Here is a 16,657-nt window from a genome sequence, read left to right as displayed (position 1 = left end):
TTATAATTAAAGCAACTTGAAGATAGTGACTATCAACTATCTACTAATATATTATGATTATAGCAACTTGAAGATAGTGACTATCTACTAGTATATTATAATTAAAGGAACTTGAAGATAGTGACTATCAACTATCTAGTAGTATAATATAATTAAAGGAACTTGAAGATAGTGACTGTCAACTATCTAGTAGTATAATATAATTATAGGAACTTGAAGATAGTGACTATCAACTAGTATATTATAATTATAGGAACTTGAAGATAGTGACTATCAACTATCTACTAGTATGGTTAGTGTACGATGGTATGGATTTGAATCTGAAGAAGAAATATCTAGAGGTATTAATTATAAAGTAGGAATAAAGAGAGAGAATGACAGTGAATTTATACAATCTGTTCATGTCAGCCAACAAACTGAATACACCTTCATTGGTCTCAAGTTACAGCTTCATCAGGTAGTACGAATGGGTTTTTGTTTGCATTCATCTTATTTCTATTAAATTATGTATGTAGTAACCATGATAGAATTAAGTTCTTATGCTATTTAGCAACGGATGATGTGATATGAAACGAATTATCATGCGACTAGATATACGATTCATCGACCAATTTTGAAGCCATAATACCTTTCTAGAAGTATATTGTATCAGTAACTGCTACAGTAGTTGGTGTTGGTAGTGTGACGTCATCATCTGATGGAATAACAGTTGTACAGAGATCAGAAGATCTGACTGATGAAGTTGAATTAAAAGATGGTGCTGCTTGTTTTCAGCCAACTGGTAATATTTCCTTTCTGTTTCAATATCCTGTGATTTTAATTGAACGACATATTGCCAGTATCTGGTGTACAGTTTGCAGAATGGATTTTGAAGGTTATTGCAAGATTGTGGTTTCAAATTTCAGAAACAAATTATAGATGTATATTTGATTTTCGAAAGAATATTGACTTTGAGGATGTTTTTAATACGCAAAAGTTTCAGTGAATTCTGGAAACCAAGGCTCTCGCAGTTTCGCCTCTAGGTTTGTTAAGTATGTACGATTTATATGTATGGTTTTTTTTTATTCAAAGTCCCCCGTTTAATAAATTAATGTAAACCTGCCTGTTGAGTTAAATGTAAATTAGTTAGTGAGATATATTTGTTTTGTTTCAGATCTGGAAGCCAACCTTTACCGTAATTCTACTGTAAGTGATTTTTAAAGATTAAATCCAGAGCTCAATCAAGCAGTAGAATATTATTGATTATGTGTGACACTCGCAGTTTTATTTGTCATATTTGTCATATTCCTTGATTATGTCTAAAACTTACAACACAACGCAACATTGTTGATACTGACAATATTTACCCCAAAATGACGAAATAAGTCATTCTAGCGTTTCTTATTCTATGTTTTAGATCATCTATTGTGGTGAACCTGGTTATCAACCATCTAGTTCTAGTTACAGTATAAAGTGGAATATTTCTAATACATATTATAATATATATCCCCATATTAAATGGTCTTTACAAAAACAACATCAAAATACAGGTAACATCAATATATTTAAACTTTTTTTCGCATTTTTAAAGCAACCAAGCTTAGAATTTATTATTGCAGGTATAATCCATACCTTGACGTTTTTTGTTAATTATTTAGTTGAACCCCCTTGCATTCTTTGTTTATGCAGTACGTTTGTATTAACTTGTAGGATGGAAAACGGAATCCGAATTTGTAATTGTAAAAAAGTGTACTAAATGGATAATAATTAATAATTCCAATTATTGGAAAAGAGTTCTATTAGCTGGGCAAGTATGTCATAGAGAAAAAGTATTCAATTTTTTTTCCAGATATATGGCTGAAAGAATACGAAAAAGAACTATACACAAGAGATAGAATGCTGACACTACCATATCGTTTAGAAGTTTGTGAATCCTATAGAAGTGAATTACAATTTTGTATTGATAATGTTTGTTCCCAATCAGTTTTTTCGGAAGGTGTGACGATCCTAGAAACACCTGAAAAACCTAAATTAGATATTTTAATGATAACAGATCAGGAGGTATTGATATATATGTTGTATTGTGTTGAACTCATTATCAATACATGCATATAAAAGTTACATTTGTTGATTCTATGGTTTACAAGCCTTAAAATTAGTAGTTTGAAAACACAAAATTTTTCGTTTCCAAACACTCAATATGTCGCCAATTTGCTCTTGGTGACTATTTGATTGATACTCCTTATATTTGTTCTATTTTACCTTTTTCATTTTGAAAGCTGGATGTTATATTAAAGTTTACACAAACCAGTGAATCTTGTAATAATGTAATTAAAAGATTAGAGTGGAGTATAACAGATGATCACAATGGACGGCTGTATACATTATGGAAAAATGTTGAGAAGATTGTATATAACGATAACAAGGTACTAATTTGCTTTAATTTCTTCCAATTCCATTTAATGATGGCATATTGCTAAAAGGTGTTTTGGCCTTAGTTTCCTTGTGAGTTATTATTGTTTTTGCCAAGTATACGATAATAATATAAAACGTTAACTAATTTTGATATTTTATTTACAGATCAAATTAAAGCTACTATCAGATGGTAAAATAAACTCTAATAAATGTAGAAGATTGGCTCTACGACTATTTAATAAGGCAGGATTATCAACCTTGATCTCTAAACAGATTCAGAATTGTTCAGCTGTAGATCCAATATTGATACGACCAGCTATAGTTCTAGATGCTGTAAGACAAAGTAAATCATCCTCATTTCAGCATCCTCCCATCCTCCTTCTTCCTCCTGTTCTCCACCCTCCTCCTTCCATCACCCCCCCCCCCCCCCCTTTTCCTCCTCCTCTTTACTGAAGCACTGAATGCTATCGATATTCAGTCATAATACGTACTACAATTGTTACATTTTCAGAGAACAGAAGTGGAATCAAACTTGAGCAGAATGCCAGATGGAACGAACCGGATGTGGACTATACTCCCTATAATGATATAATATCTGCTGTATGGCCGACATTGAGACATAGAAACTATACGTGGGGATTATTAGAGGGTCCATTACAACCCACGTCAACTTTATACAGTAATCCTGATATCATTATACCAGATCCTTGTTCTCATCCTTCTACTATCATATGTGGACAATCAGGTAGATATACATATTGGATCCCTTGGTATTATCAGAAATGCCTTTAAGTAACCTTTTAACCCAATTAAAGAATAGTCATGGACCTATCAGATTTTGGATTACCATGGTTTTAACTTACTGTTGTGGTTAAAACCTTCAAAAAGACTGTAGTGTAGTGTTTTGGAAATATGATAAATATTTTGAATTTGCAAAACTTTGGTCCAAAATACAAATATTTGACTATCTGTTTGTCATGATTCTAGATAAAGAATATATAAATATAAAACCACCACAACTATTAAAACATGGTAGAAGATATCATGTGTGTCTCCATGCTGATTCTACAGCACTACAACATGAGAAATGGGATGAAGATCTAGAAGAAATTAATAGTTGTAGTGATGGAATAACAATTGATTTATCCCCCCCTAGTGGAGGTCGAGTCTGGATACAAACAGATACTAATACTAACTATCAGGTATTACTCTACGACTCCAATTTTAAACTTACATTAATAAGATATTCCCTGGCTTGTTACCTCATTTATTATTATACTATAAAAACAGAAGAAAATAATGATTGAAAGGCTTATGTTGACCCACGTGTGCTTGAATTTGATTTCGTTAAGAGCAAATGCAAAACAATCAGCATGAACGACTCTCGGAATAGACTTAATTGCCAATATCCATTTGTACGTGAAATCATCATATTCATGTCATTCTTACACGAAACAAAAGATGAGATAGACATTTTTTATAAACATGCTATTTACAATGAATCAACATAGTAATTTTGAGAACTAATTCTAGGTTGAAAAGTGAAAACTAACTGCCAAAACCAAAACTTTAGATCAAGACATTATACAAATTGTTATTAGTTAAAAATTAGAAAAAAAAATCTAACGATTGCTTATCTCCTGACTTTAATTTCTGTCCTGATTTACAATTGTTTCTAAAATCTTTGCAAATCTTTGCTTTTAACGAGGTGCTGGTTTGCATAACGAATTAAGATTCACAGCAAAGCAACAAAATATTATATTGATGTCCAAATTCTATTTTAATTCATTTAGGTGTCTAGTAATAGTTTGACTGTATTTTGGGATTCGTTTATTGATGTAGAAGATGAAGGAGGAGCTGTACACCCTAGTGGAGTATCACATTATACCATAAAAATAGGTAGGCAACATTTTTGTCTTTCGTAAACACTTCATTCAACCGTGTTAGTATATACGCTTTTCCGTGTTAGTGTGTGTTCGTGTGTATTTGTGATTTTCAATAATTTTAAATTCTGAACAACCGTTGATTGATAATTATTAATGTAAGAAGACTATAAAATTGATTAAAAAATAATCTAATAAAATAATCGTAAAAATGAATTAACCATTGCAGTCAGTAATTTATTCTGTTGTAGGCTCCTTGAGGTATTTGTCTGATGTGTTATCACCTGTTACCGTTGGTCTTATAAATCACCAGGTTTTCCATAACTTAACCCTACAGAATGGTCACCAATACTTCGCTACAGTCACAGGTATGAATAGCAGGTTTGATAGTGCGCATGATGTCGAATTATCTGTCTTTATATAATGAACATGAAATGTGCATGAAATATAATTCCTACTAGGTACATTAAAAGATATGGTTAGTTTAAAAAAAGAATAGCAACAGCCACAGTCACAAATAAACCAAATACTAACGACCCGAACGGCAAACCGAAACACGAAATCCAAAGCAACATTTTGATAATACATTTTAATCCAGTGGTGCAGCGTGGTGTTACAGTTTTCCTAATATAAATTATGTTGTATTATAGCTGTTGATTTTGTCAATAGAAATAAAACAGTAGTCAGTGATGGAATAATTATTGATTATACAGCTCCAGAAATACTTCTAAACAGAATACAGACATCTTCACCATATCTCACATCTTTAGATTCAATATCAGCTTGGTAAATATTACAATTAATTCATTATTGTAAAAATATTGCATGATTTGATTATTGTTAGAAGGAAAATATTCAATATAGGAAATGTGATCAAGTTTTCAACGGACAGTGGTTTGTAATTATAAAATTATTGTGTGATTTATTTATAGTTGGAAGGGAAGTTTTAAAGATAGTGAAAGTGGTATTAAATTCTATAAATGGTCAGTAGGTAGTAGAAGAAGTACCACAGACATATTAGAAACCAGAGAAATAGATGAAGATTGCGATGAAGCGACACTGGATGTTAAATTACAGGATGGTTTTACTTATTATATCAATGTCCAGGTATAAATTTAACTGATAATGATTGAAATAACTAGTGTTTAAAAATTACATGTTCATATCTTTTTGTTGTTTCTACGTACTTTTTAATGAGCATGTAAGAACAATTGATATTGAACTTGGATTTTTATAGGCCATTAATTCAGTTGGAATGTCTACCATATTGATATCACGACCATTAATAGTGGATACAACACCACCAATAACAGGATTAGTATTTGATGGTATTTCTGGTGATAACAACATAGCGGATACTGATTATATCTCTAATACTCTACCACCTTCTGTTAGATGGGAAAGATTCCATGATCCCCATTCTTCTATTAAACATTATACTGTTCAAATAGGAACTTGTCCTGGATGTGATGATGTTCTACCACAAACAGAAACTCGAACCCGGCATAGTAAGTATAGTGATGGTTATATTTCATCTTGCTGGGGATCAAAAAAAGTAAATTGGGCACATATACTACATTGAGGAAACCAAACTATTCTTTATTCGTATAAATTTTTCATTTTAGATTTTACTTTCACTAACATCAGATTTATATCCGGTATAAAATATTTTACCATGGTAACAGGATGTAATATGGCAGAACTTTGTTCTTCAATATCTTCTGATGGTTTTATTATTGACGTAACACCTCCAATTCGAGGTCACGTGATAGATGGAACTAGAGATGCTGATATTGATTTCCAGGCTTCAAGGTTGGTTTTTCTTATGATTATAAGTGTTAAAATTTATTGCAAAATAAAATTAATTTGCCACGCCCAAAGATATTATTGAATTTCAGCTCATATTTGATAAACACTATGGCGGATGTCGCTTATTATGCAGGTCATGCTCACCTGACAGCTGTACCAATCTGGGCACCATTTCAAAAATTTTGAAATATATTTTGAAATTGATATGACAAGACTATTTTTTTATCATTATTTATTTTTTTATAATGATGTTAATGTTTTTTTTTCAAAGAACATTTATTGGCGGTAAATGGTATGGGTTTAAAGATAGTGAAAGTTCTATAGAGAAATATGAATGGAGAGTTGGTACTAGTAAAGGTGGTAGTGAGATATTGAAACCAGAAAGTTTACCTGTACTAGAAATTATCTACAGATCTAATCTTCCTCTTCTACAACATTTACCTGTTGATATACCGCTCTATATCACTGTCACAGCTTATAATAAAGCAGGTACTGTACTTAGTTTTCATTAAACCTCAACATAACATACCTCATTTTTCATCGCATGTAGTGGCTAATCTAGATGAGTTGGGGCCCGTGAACGTAAGTGGATATGCTCTCAAGCATTCTTAGACCCCATTGTAAATCAATGTAATGCCTGTTAACGGACGATTTAAAGATTTACAGTCTGTAATTAATGTTATGTAACTCATTTATATATTTGTTTAATTTTGAGGTTTGGGGTCGGTTGATTTGGTTGAAGTTCATATGGTAGTTAAGCCAATGATCACATTTCGGTATTAAAAGCATAAAACTGTATATAATGTGGTTGATAATTTCAGGTTTAAGCAGTGAATCAACATCTGATGGATTTATAATAGATACTACACCACCAACTGTCACGAAACAACTAACTTTATCATCCACATTCGCTTCCATTTTACCATCAGCAATAATATGTAGAACAGGATTTAAAGTAGAATGGGAATTTACTGATGTAGAATCAGATATTGAACATCAGTATATGTCACTTTCACAACATTTACATGGTGATTTCAATTCTTCAATGATAGAGGTATTGTATTTATATTTTAGATAAAGATCGAATGTTCTAATAGTTCTAAAAATATGTGTAAATGAAGTACGAATGTTTCAAGATAAATTGAATTTATTACAGATACCAAGTGTTCTTACAGAGTATGTATTTAGTGGTTTATCTCTACATGATGGTAGTAAATACAATGTGAAGGTTATTGGCTGTAATTTAGCGGGATTGTGTACATCTTCTGTATCGCATGATATTTTAGTTGATACAACACCTCCGACTAGAGGTACGTCAAACATTACTTACACTGCAAAGTAAGTATTAAGTATATATGAATAAAGAATGCTCGTATGAACCAAATTTTGAAAAATGAATACCTGATGGCAACGCAGTTGGAAACATCTTATTTTGATTTCAGGAACCTTCGCAATAGAATCGAACCATGCTGCCAATATAATCAGACATCCCGGTAGATGGATCGAATGGAACACAACATCATTGACTATAGCTTGGCTGGGATTTTCCGATCTTCATAGTGGTATACTGTATTATCTTGTATCTGTTGGTACCAAACCATTTTATACTGATTTAAATAAGGTGTGTGATTTCATCCCACATATTAATGCCAGATTTCATAATCATAATATACTCATTATCCTCTTATTAGCTATTTGTGACATACGTTGTTTAATACAATATTTCCAATCATTTTGAGAATTGAATTAAATACATCAATGTCTCAAACATTCTAACAAATAATTCATTGCAAACTTTATGTCAAACATAATGTTCCTTATGATTGACTGTTTCCACAAAACAGTCGGAAAGATGAATTTTCATTTGGGCAGGGAATGACTTGAAACAACAACTTATATATAGTTATTTGTTGCTTCTCTATACATTTGATATTGTATATGATAGGATGGTAAAGCTGTGAAATATTTCCATGAAGATGGTAGATTATTTGAAAATGAAGGAGAAGTACAGATTAAAACAGTTAAAACAGCAGAAAATCTTAGTCATGGAACGTCGGTCTTCTTATCTATTGCAGCCATCAATAGGGTAAGAAAATAATTCACGAAAGTAATTCAAACCTGATGTTATATTACTTACAATGCTCGTTTTGCTCTATTATTATTGATTGTAATGTAAAAATTTAAAATAACCTTAATCTTGAGCTCCAAATTTATCAAGAAAGCTAGATATTTGTTGTGTATAATCCTCCATTATAGGTAGGATTAAAGAGTCAACCAATTCACAATGAATTTCAATTGATACATACTGATCTCAGAACAAACAATCATGGTTCATTGGTGAGAAGATGTCGACCATATAACTGTGAAGGTCATTGTGTTTGTAGTGAACAAGATACAACATGTTCAAAACCAGATGGTTGCATAACAAATGGTATGACAAAAATATTTTCATCCTGTCTATGTTTTTCAGCTTTGGAGCCTTGGCTAGTGTCAATGTTTGTGTGGTCCTTTTAAGCTGAAATACTATTACACGACAAATACAACGAGAACAAGAATCATTAACAATGAGTAACAGAAAAAAAATCCTTCCAATCGATCCAGGCCACCAGATTCTTTCAATTTATAATTCAAGTATGGTTACTACCATGTTGATTGCATTTACAGATATTGTAGATTTTTGTATCATTCAAGACATATTTCAGATTTCTTTATATCTTAATTTTTGTAGACAGCGATATAAAACTAATTCAAGTTATAGATGTAACTAATCTACAATCAACTGATACGGTTCAAACTAATTATACACCAACTAATATGTTTCTATCTGCTAAATGGAGACTTTTAAGCAATGCAACATCTCAACCTATCAGGTATAATGTAATTATTGTAAGAGGTGCTTATATCTGCCATATTCAAGGTTCTCAAACACCAAACACATCGTATCGATATTGATGATATTAATTACGCATGGCCTACTCCTTTCATAAATATTATTAAGTGTAGAAATAAATGCCAAAGAAACCGTTTAATATGTTATATACAATCGAATGAAGTGTCTATTTATAGGAAAATGCATATACCAATATTGTATAATATAAAAGATACTATATCTATTATAATCAATTGAAGTTTCAAGCATTATTTCTGTTTCTGGTGAATTGGCTTTACGTTTTTCAGGTACGAAGTTAGTATTGGTCTGTCTGACGAAGACCATCCCAGTGGCGTGTTTGATTCAGTTACAGAACGACATTGGTTTGATGTTGGGCAAGATATGGGTACTATTGTTACACTACCTAAAGGTTTGTCGAAACAGATTGTTAATAATAGGCACCATTAGTCATATTGTAAACCACATGGTGACAATATTGATAAACAGTAACTATAAAAAAGTGATATTCTGGAATGCAAAATCATAATGTGATTTCTGATATCTCGTGCCCTTGACCTTCAATGAGCTTGAAATTTGTAGTGTAGATAATTGGATTAGACGTTTTAGGAACTTTAAACGACTGTACCACCTTCTATAATAAACATTGGGATTTTTTGCAGATTCTTAATGTACTGTTGGTCCTTCTCCCAGAGAAATAAGGCACAAAAATATTATTTGAAATATTAAATTTTCTCCCACTTCGATGTATTTTTTCATAATCAGAACATACTCTTTATCCTCTTTCTAACGATATGTGACATGGTAGCTCAAAATGATATTCCAAATCATTAATTTGGTAAAATTGAGAATAAAATCCATTTTTAATTCATTTAAAAAAACAAACAAAAACAGGTACTCAAATGGACATTGGCCTTGCCAATTTTTTTTTGTAGAAAACCTTTTTTTTCTTAGTTTTTTTACACTTTGATAATTTTGAGGAGTTTTTCTGGAGTGCAATTTATGAACTTGATTTATTTACCAGATACCTGAGAGTTTTAATTTCTTGTTCACAAATTGTACGCTTCAAAGCGCGGGGGTTGAATGCTGAAAGCCGATGATGTGTCTTGCTATGCTCGAAGCTGTCTACAGTTCTGGTTAATATCTGTTTCAGATAAAACTCTAAATGATAACATGATCTATTCAGTATTTGTAAAGGCGTGGTATGATGATAAAAGATATTATGTTTATAAATCACCTGGTCTCACTGTGATCTCTAAACCTCCAACTCTGACTTATTTAGCAGTAAGTACATCAAATGTCAGCTTGTGGCCCGCATGTAAACATCCAAAAACTCAACATAGCCCTAAATAATGTTTATTTTGTATGCAAACTTGCATGTTCTTTTTGATACATATAACAATATCATAATAAATAATTAAATTTTTAATGAATTTTTACGAGAAATTGTTATATATTTTAATAGGTTAAAGAATTAGAACAGACTACTAGTAATAAAGATATTGACTACCAAATAAACAACAATACAATAATTGTTGGTTGGAAAGATAAATTTAATGGTGGAATTCATGGTATAGATTATTACCAGGTTTATATCAGTACACATCCACAAGGTATAAAAGGTTGTTTGTTTATAAATTATTTACTCTTTTGTTTTTAGTATTGGTTAAAACATATTTACTTTAAAAAAAATATTTCAAACTACTTCAAATTATCAGAAACAAATACGATATAAATACCAGATATAAATACCAGATATAAATACCAGATATAAATACCAGATATAAATGAAAATAGGCAACTTCTATCCTGTTATTTGCCTTTCTATCAACATTAAAATGATAGACCAAGTGGTATGTTATTACAGGTCACAATATCTATAGGAGCGACACAAAAGTATCTCCACAGCAGAAATCATTCAGTATATCTGGATTAAAGTTACAAGAAAATCAGATATATTACAGTACAGTTTTAGCCTTTAACAAAGCTGGGTTTTGTAGCTGGAGCATCAGTGATGGCATCATAATTGATTCTACACCACCTTCAACTGGTATCATACATGATGGATTAGGTAAGTGCATGTGGTGTTCTTAGAGTAGATAGTTTACCACCTTCAAATGGTATCACTTAAGGCTATCATTGAATATAGATAAGGGCTATTAGATTTCTGTAAAGCCTAATACATAAAGCGTTACCGATTTTATTGAACCTTAGTCCACTTTTTATTTTTGTTTTATTCAAGGCCCACACGACTCTGAATACCAGTCATCTGAAGGCTTGCTTGCTGCCTCGTGGTATGGTTTCTCTGATATAGGATCTGGTGTTGTGAATTATTACTGGTGTGTTGGTAGACAGAATGACCCCACTACTTGTGATATATTACCATGGACTAATGTCGGTTTGAAAATAAAAACCGGTGGCAAATCACTTATGAAAATATATTCAGGTAAATCAAAATGAATTTAATTTTGCACATACATTGCCTCCAAGGGAAATTTTATAAGAATATTTTGTCCAAAAAGGATTCAGTCATCTTCTCCAGAAGTTTCTTTGGTGATAACAGAAATATGAAGTTTTATTTTGTTGATTTAATATTCCCCTTGTGTTATTGTTGTCTTAAGCTTAAAACGTAACTCCACCATTTGTATGTTACAGGAGATAAGATCTACCATAAAGTGTATGCTGTAGACGGTAGTGGTTTACAATCACAAGTTGCTGTCTCTAATGGGATTATTATTGATACTTCACCACCTGAACCAAGTTACCTGGAATTTATTGGAGAGAATCTAATCCTTAATCCCTCATTTGAATCAATATCTGATGACACAACAACTTCTTGTAATTCTAACATCCCAGAACATTGGTATACAGATTCAATATCTTGTGTTAACACCCGATCATCTCAACATTCAACAGCTCATGATGGTGAAGTTTATATCACAATAACAGATCAGATTCAACAAACCATTCAATATCTAGATACAGATTGTTCTTATCAGCTTACTGTACATGTTGGTTATCCACATGATATCTTACTATCACATCATAAGGTAGAAGGTTTTATTAGATTAGGACATGAAATAAACAGTTTTAAACTGAATCCAGATCTCTGTCAGGGTGATTGTTCTCAACTTGTCAATGTGATTCATTGGTATAAATTCACCTATATTTATCAACCAATAAATACACGAGAGAAATTAGTAATTGGTACAACTAGAAATAATATGATATTGGCTATAGATGATCTAGAACTCAGAAAAATAAATCATGTATCATTGAAAGATACCAACAATAATCATATAGTATATCACCCTACTTTTACACCTCACTGGTCTTCCTTACATTTTAACTGGTATTTTAAAGATGGTGAAAGTTCTATTGTGGAGTATCAGTGGGCTCTAGGTAAGTCATTTTAAGAGTCACATGTTCATTACTCTTCTTTGTTCAATCACCATAAGAGAGAAGAGGGCGTAACACTACAACGCATTACTTGAGTTTCTAGAATTAGCAAATTTATACCTGCTACTATGATGACCAAAAGATAACGAAATTCCTTATTTATATGATGAGCGACAATTAATTAAAAATGTTAAATACAGATTATCAAAAATTGACAAAACTCATTTAGAAATTCTCTACTTTAGGTTCAGTGAAAGGTGGAACTCGAATCAGGGAATTTACAACAACTGGTGAAAGAAACCATGTGACTGTTTCTAATCTGCCTTTGGTTCATAACGCTCGGCTATATTTCACTGTTAAAGCTCGAAATGGTGCTGGTCTAATAACTTTATCTTATAGCGACTTTATATTAGTAGACACTACACCTCCTGTTGTTATTTATATGCATGACGGTACAGGTACGTGAAGTTATACTGATTATATTATAGTAGACATTACACCTCCCGTTGTTATTTATATACCTGACGGTACAGGTACGTGAAGTTATACTGATTATATTATAGTAGACACTACACCTCCTGTTGTTATTTATATACATGACGGTACAGGTACGTGACGTTATACTGATTATATTATAGTAGACACTACACCTCCCGTTGTTATTTATATACATGACGGTACAGGTACGTGACGTTATACTGATTATATTATAGTAGACACTACACCTCCCGTTGTTATTTATATACATGACGGTACAGGTACGTGACGTTATACTGATTATATTATAGTAGACACTACACCTCCTGTTGTTATTTATATACATGACGGTACAGGTACGTGACTTTACTGATTATATTATAGTGGACACCACACCTCCTGTTGTTAATTATATACATGACGGTACAGGTACGTGACGTTATACTGATTATATTATAGTGGACACCACACCTCCTGTTGTTATTTATATGCATGACGGTACAGGTACGTGAAGTTATACTGATTTTATTATAGTGGACACTACACCTCCTGTTGTTATTTATATACATGACGGTACAGGTACGTGACTTTACTGATTATATTATAGTACACACTACACCTCCTGTTGTTATTTATATACATGACAGTATAGGTACGTGACTTTACTGATTATATTATAGTACACACTACACCTCCTGTTGTTATTTATATACATGACGGTACAGGTGCGTGACGTTATACTGATTATATTATAGTAGACACTACACCTCCTGTTGTTAATTATATACATGACGGTACAGGTGCGTGACGTTATACTGATTATATTATAGTAGACACTACACCTCCTGTTGTTAATTATATACATGACGGTACAGGTGCGTGACGTTATACTGATTATATTATAGTACACACTACATCTCCTGTTGTTATTTATATACATGACGGTACACGTACGTGACTTTACTGATTATATTATAGTACACACTACACCTCCTGTTGTTATTTATATACATGACGGTACAGGTGCGTGACGTTATACTGATTATATTATAGTAGACGCTACACCTCCTGTTGTTATTGATATACATGACGGTACAGGTACGTGACGTTATACTGATTATATTATAGAAGACACTACACCCCTTGTTGTTATTTAAATACATGACGGTACAGGTACGTGACGTTACTGATTATATTATAGTAAACACTACACCCCTTGTTGTTATTTATATACATGACAGTACAGGTACGTGACGTTACATTATATTATAGTAGACAGTACACCTCCTGTTGTTAGTTATATATGTGACGGTACAGGTACGTGACGTTATACTAATTATATTTTAGTAGACACTACACCTCCTGTTGTTATTTATATACCTGACGGTACAGGTACGTGACGTTATACTAATTATATTTTAGTAGACACTACACCTCCTGTTGCTATTTATATATATGACGGTACAGGTACGTGACGTTATACTGATTATATTATAGTGGACACCACACGTCCTGTTGTTAATTATATACATGACGCTACAGGTACGTGATGTTATACTGATTATTTTTTAGCATCCCCTCTTGTCAATAATATTCATATATATTTGCCGTACAGGTCAAGAAGTAGATTACCAGACTAGTAATGTAATTGCTGTTAATTGGAAAATAGAAGATCCAGAATCTGGTATTGACTATTGTCTCTGGGCTATAGGTAAGCATAACATCTCAAGTGTTTAAGTTTTGTTCTTACATTTAGATTGATTCCATTCTTTGTCCATACAGGAAAGGGGAAATAGCGTAAGCTTTTGATTACTAATGTTGAGTAGACTGATGAGTTTTCCAAACTGAATCATCGCAGATGTGTTAATATTTTAGGGTCTGTGAGAGGAGGATATGATATACAGAAGTTTACTAGAATACAGAAAGACGAGAATAAAGCTAGTAAAGAATATACTGACAGAGAACCTACAAAAGTTTATTCTACTATTAGATGTTATAATAAAGTTGGTCTACAAGTAACAGTAACAACTGATGGTGTTCAACTCATTGATTCTAATGAACTTATTACTAGTAGTGGACAGATAACTCTTTTACCACAGACCACAACCCAATATCAACTATCACAATATTGTCTTTCACTACAACAGTCACTTGGTATTCACTGGCGATTTGATTCTAACAGCTATCAGTCTACATCGGTTATGGTAAGTTAAAGTCGGATAGCCAAACCTTACTTAAGACTATCTACTGACGATTATATACTAGAGATATTAATAGATGTTTAAAAAAATTTTGTTTTAAAGGGTTGACTATCTACTGATGATTATAAACTAGAGAAAGATATAGATGATTATTGTACTGTTTTATAGATTGGACTATCTACTGATGATTATAAACTAGAGAAAGAGATAGATGTTTATTGTATTGTTTTAAAGGTTGGACTATCTACTGATGATTATAAACTAGAGAAAGAGATAGATGTTTATTGTATTATTTTATAGGTCGGACTATCTTCTGATGATTATAAACTAGAGAAAGAGATAGATGTTTATTGTTTTATAGGTTGGACTATCTACTGAAGATTATAAACTAGAGAAAGAGATAGATGTTTTTTGTTTTATAGGTTGGACTATCTACTGATGATTATAAACTAGAGAAAGAGATAGATGTTTATTGTACTGTTTTATAGGTTGGACTATCTACTGATGATTATAAACTAGAGAAAGAGATAGATGTTTTTTGTTTTATAGGTTGGACTATCTACTGATGATTATAAACTAGAGAAAGAGATAGATGATTATTGTATTGTTTTATAGGTTGGACTATCTACTGATGATTATAAACTAGAGAAAGATATAGATGTTTATTGTACTGTTTTATAGGTTGGACTATCTACTGATGATTATAAACTAGAGAAAGAGATAGATGTTTATTGTTTTATAGGTTGGACTATCTACTGATGATTATAAACTAGAGAAAGAGATAGATGTTTATTGTACTGTTTTATAGGTTGGACTATCTACTGATGATTATAAACTAGAAAAGAGATAGATGTTTATTGTTTTATAGGTTGGACTATCTACTGATTATTATAAACTAGAGAAAGAGATAGATGTTTATTGTATTGTTTTATAGGTTGGACTATCTACTGATGATTATCAACTAGAGAAAGAGATAGATGTTTATTGTTTTATAGGTTGGACTATCTACTGATGATTATAAACTAGAGAAAGAGATAGATGTTTATTGTATTGTTTTATAGGTTGGACTATCTACTGATGATTATAAACTAGAGAAAGAGATAGATGTTTATTGTATTGTTTTATAGGTTGGACTATCTACTGATGATTATAAACTAGAGAAAGAGATAGATGTTTATTGTTTTATAGGTTGGACTATCTACTGATGATTATAAACTAGAGAAAGAGATAGATGTTTATTGTACTGTTTTATAGGTTGGACTATCTACTGATGATTATAAACTAGAAAAGAGATAGATGTTTATTGTTTTATAGGTTGGACTATCTACTGATTATTATAAACTAGAGAAAGAGATAGATGTTTATTGTATTGTTTTATAGGTTGGACTATCTACTGATGATTATCAACTAGAGAAAGAGATAGATGTTTATTGTTTTATAGGTTGGACTATCTACTGATGATTATAAACTAGAGAAAGAGATAGATGTTTATTGTATTGTTTTATAGGTTGGACTATCTACTGATGATTATAAACTAGAGAAAGATATAGATGTTTATTGTATTGTTTTATAGGTTGGACTATCTACTGATGATTATAACTAGAGAA

At 31.7% G+C, this 16,657-nt stretch overlaps 1 protein-coding gene across 1 annotated transcript in view; it reads left to right on the top strand.

The window, feature by feature from the left end:
- Window positions 1-16,657, top strand: part of LOTGIDRAFT_168990 (hypothetical protein) — a gene marked incomplete at both ends in the record, with an annotated part of 45,786 nt that overhangs the window by 22,842 nt on the left and 6,287 nt on the right. The window contains 48 exons of the mRNA XM_009067287.1: window positions 254-457; window positions 637-781; window positions 1,154-1,185; window positions 1,397-1,529; window positions 1,829-2,040; window positions 2,277-2,405; window positions 2,560-2,737; window positions 2,906-3,139; window positions 3,382-3,596; window positions 4,188-4,293; window positions 4,529-4,645; window positions 4,928-5,063; window positions 5,210-5,384; window positions 5,515-5,785; window positions 5,903-6,089; window positions 6,358-6,575; window positions 6,908-7,140; window positions 7,243-7,396; window positions 7,529-7,707; window positions 8,032-8,172; window positions 8,343-8,517; window positions 8,815-8,956; window positions 9,264-9,385; window positions 10,127-10,257; window positions 10,439-10,586; window positions 10,841-11,044; window positions 11,216-11,419; window positions 11,629-12,375; window positions 12,618-12,830; window positions 12,861-12,905; window positions 12,936-12,980; window positions 13,011-13,055; window positions 13,086-13,130; window positions 13,161-13,205; window positions 13,309-13,353; window positions 13,384-13,428; window positions 13,530-13,574; window positions 13,605-13,649; window positions 13,680-13,724; window positions 13,828-13,872; window positions 13,903-13,947; window positions 14,122-14,166; window positions 14,197-14,241; window positions 14,272-14,316; window positions 14,347-14,391; window positions 14,465-14,560; window positions 14,725-15,053; window positions 15,219-15,284. Coding sequence (XP_009065535.1) covers window positions 254-457; window positions 637-781; window positions 1,154-1,185; window positions 1,397-1,529; window positions 1,829-2,040; window positions 2,277-2,405; window positions 2,560-2,737; window positions 2,906-3,139; window positions 3,382-3,596; window positions 4,188-4,293; window positions 4,529-4,645; window positions 4,928-5,063; window positions 5,210-5,384; window positions 5,515-5,785; window positions 5,903-6,089; window positions 6,358-6,575; window positions 6,908-7,140; window positions 7,243-7,396; window positions 7,529-7,707; window positions 8,032-8,172; window positions 8,343-8,517; window positions 8,815-8,956; window positions 9,264-9,385; window positions 10,127-10,257; window positions 10,439-10,586; window positions 10,841-11,044; window positions 11,216-11,419; window positions 11,629-12,375; window positions 12,618-12,830; window positions 12,861-12,905; window positions 12,936-12,980; window positions 13,011-13,055; window positions 13,086-13,130; window positions 13,161-13,205; window positions 13,309-13,353; window positions 13,384-13,428; window positions 13,530-13,574; window positions 13,605-13,649; window positions 13,680-13,724; window positions 13,828-13,872; window positions 13,903-13,947; window positions 14,122-14,166; window positions 14,197-14,241; window positions 14,272-14,316; window positions 14,347-14,391; window positions 14,465-14,560; window positions 14,725-15,053; window positions 15,219-15,284 — 6,696 coding nt within the window. The remainder of the gene's footprint in view (window positions 1-253; window positions 458-636; window positions 782-1,153; window positions 1,186-1,396; window positions 1,530-1,828; window positions 2,041-2,276; window positions 2,406-2,559; window positions 2,738-2,905; window positions 3,140-3,381; window positions 3,597-4,187; window positions 4,294-4,528; window positions 4,646-4,927; window positions 5,064-5,209; window positions 5,385-5,514; window positions 5,786-5,902; window positions 6,090-6,357; window positions 6,576-6,907; window positions 7,141-7,242; window positions 7,397-7,528; window positions 7,708-8,031; window positions 8,173-8,342; window positions 8,518-8,814; window positions 8,957-9,263; window positions 9,386-10,126; window positions 10,258-10,438; window positions 10,587-10,840; window positions 11,045-11,215; window positions 11,420-11,628; window positions 12,376-12,617; window positions 12,831-12,860; window positions 12,906-12,935; window positions 12,981-13,010; window positions 13,056-13,085; window positions 13,131-13,160; window positions 13,206-13,308; window positions 13,354-13,383; window positions 13,429-13,529; window positions 13,575-13,604; window positions 13,650-13,679; window positions 13,725-13,827; window positions 13,873-13,902; window positions 13,948-14,121; window positions 14,167-14,196; window positions 14,242-14,271; window positions 14,317-14,346; window positions 14,392-14,464; window positions 14,561-14,724; window positions 15,054-15,218; window positions 15,285-16,657) is intronic.

Source organism: Lottia gigantea (genome assembly GCF_000327385.1).
Source record: "Lottia gigantea unplaced genomic scaffold LOTGIsca_81, whole genome shotgun sequence".
NCBI lineage: Eukaryota > Metazoa > Mollusca > Gastropoda > Lottiidae > Lottia > Lottia gigantea.
Note: the sequence above shows the minus strand (reverse complement) of the source record. Positions and strands in the feature narration are given on the sequence as shown.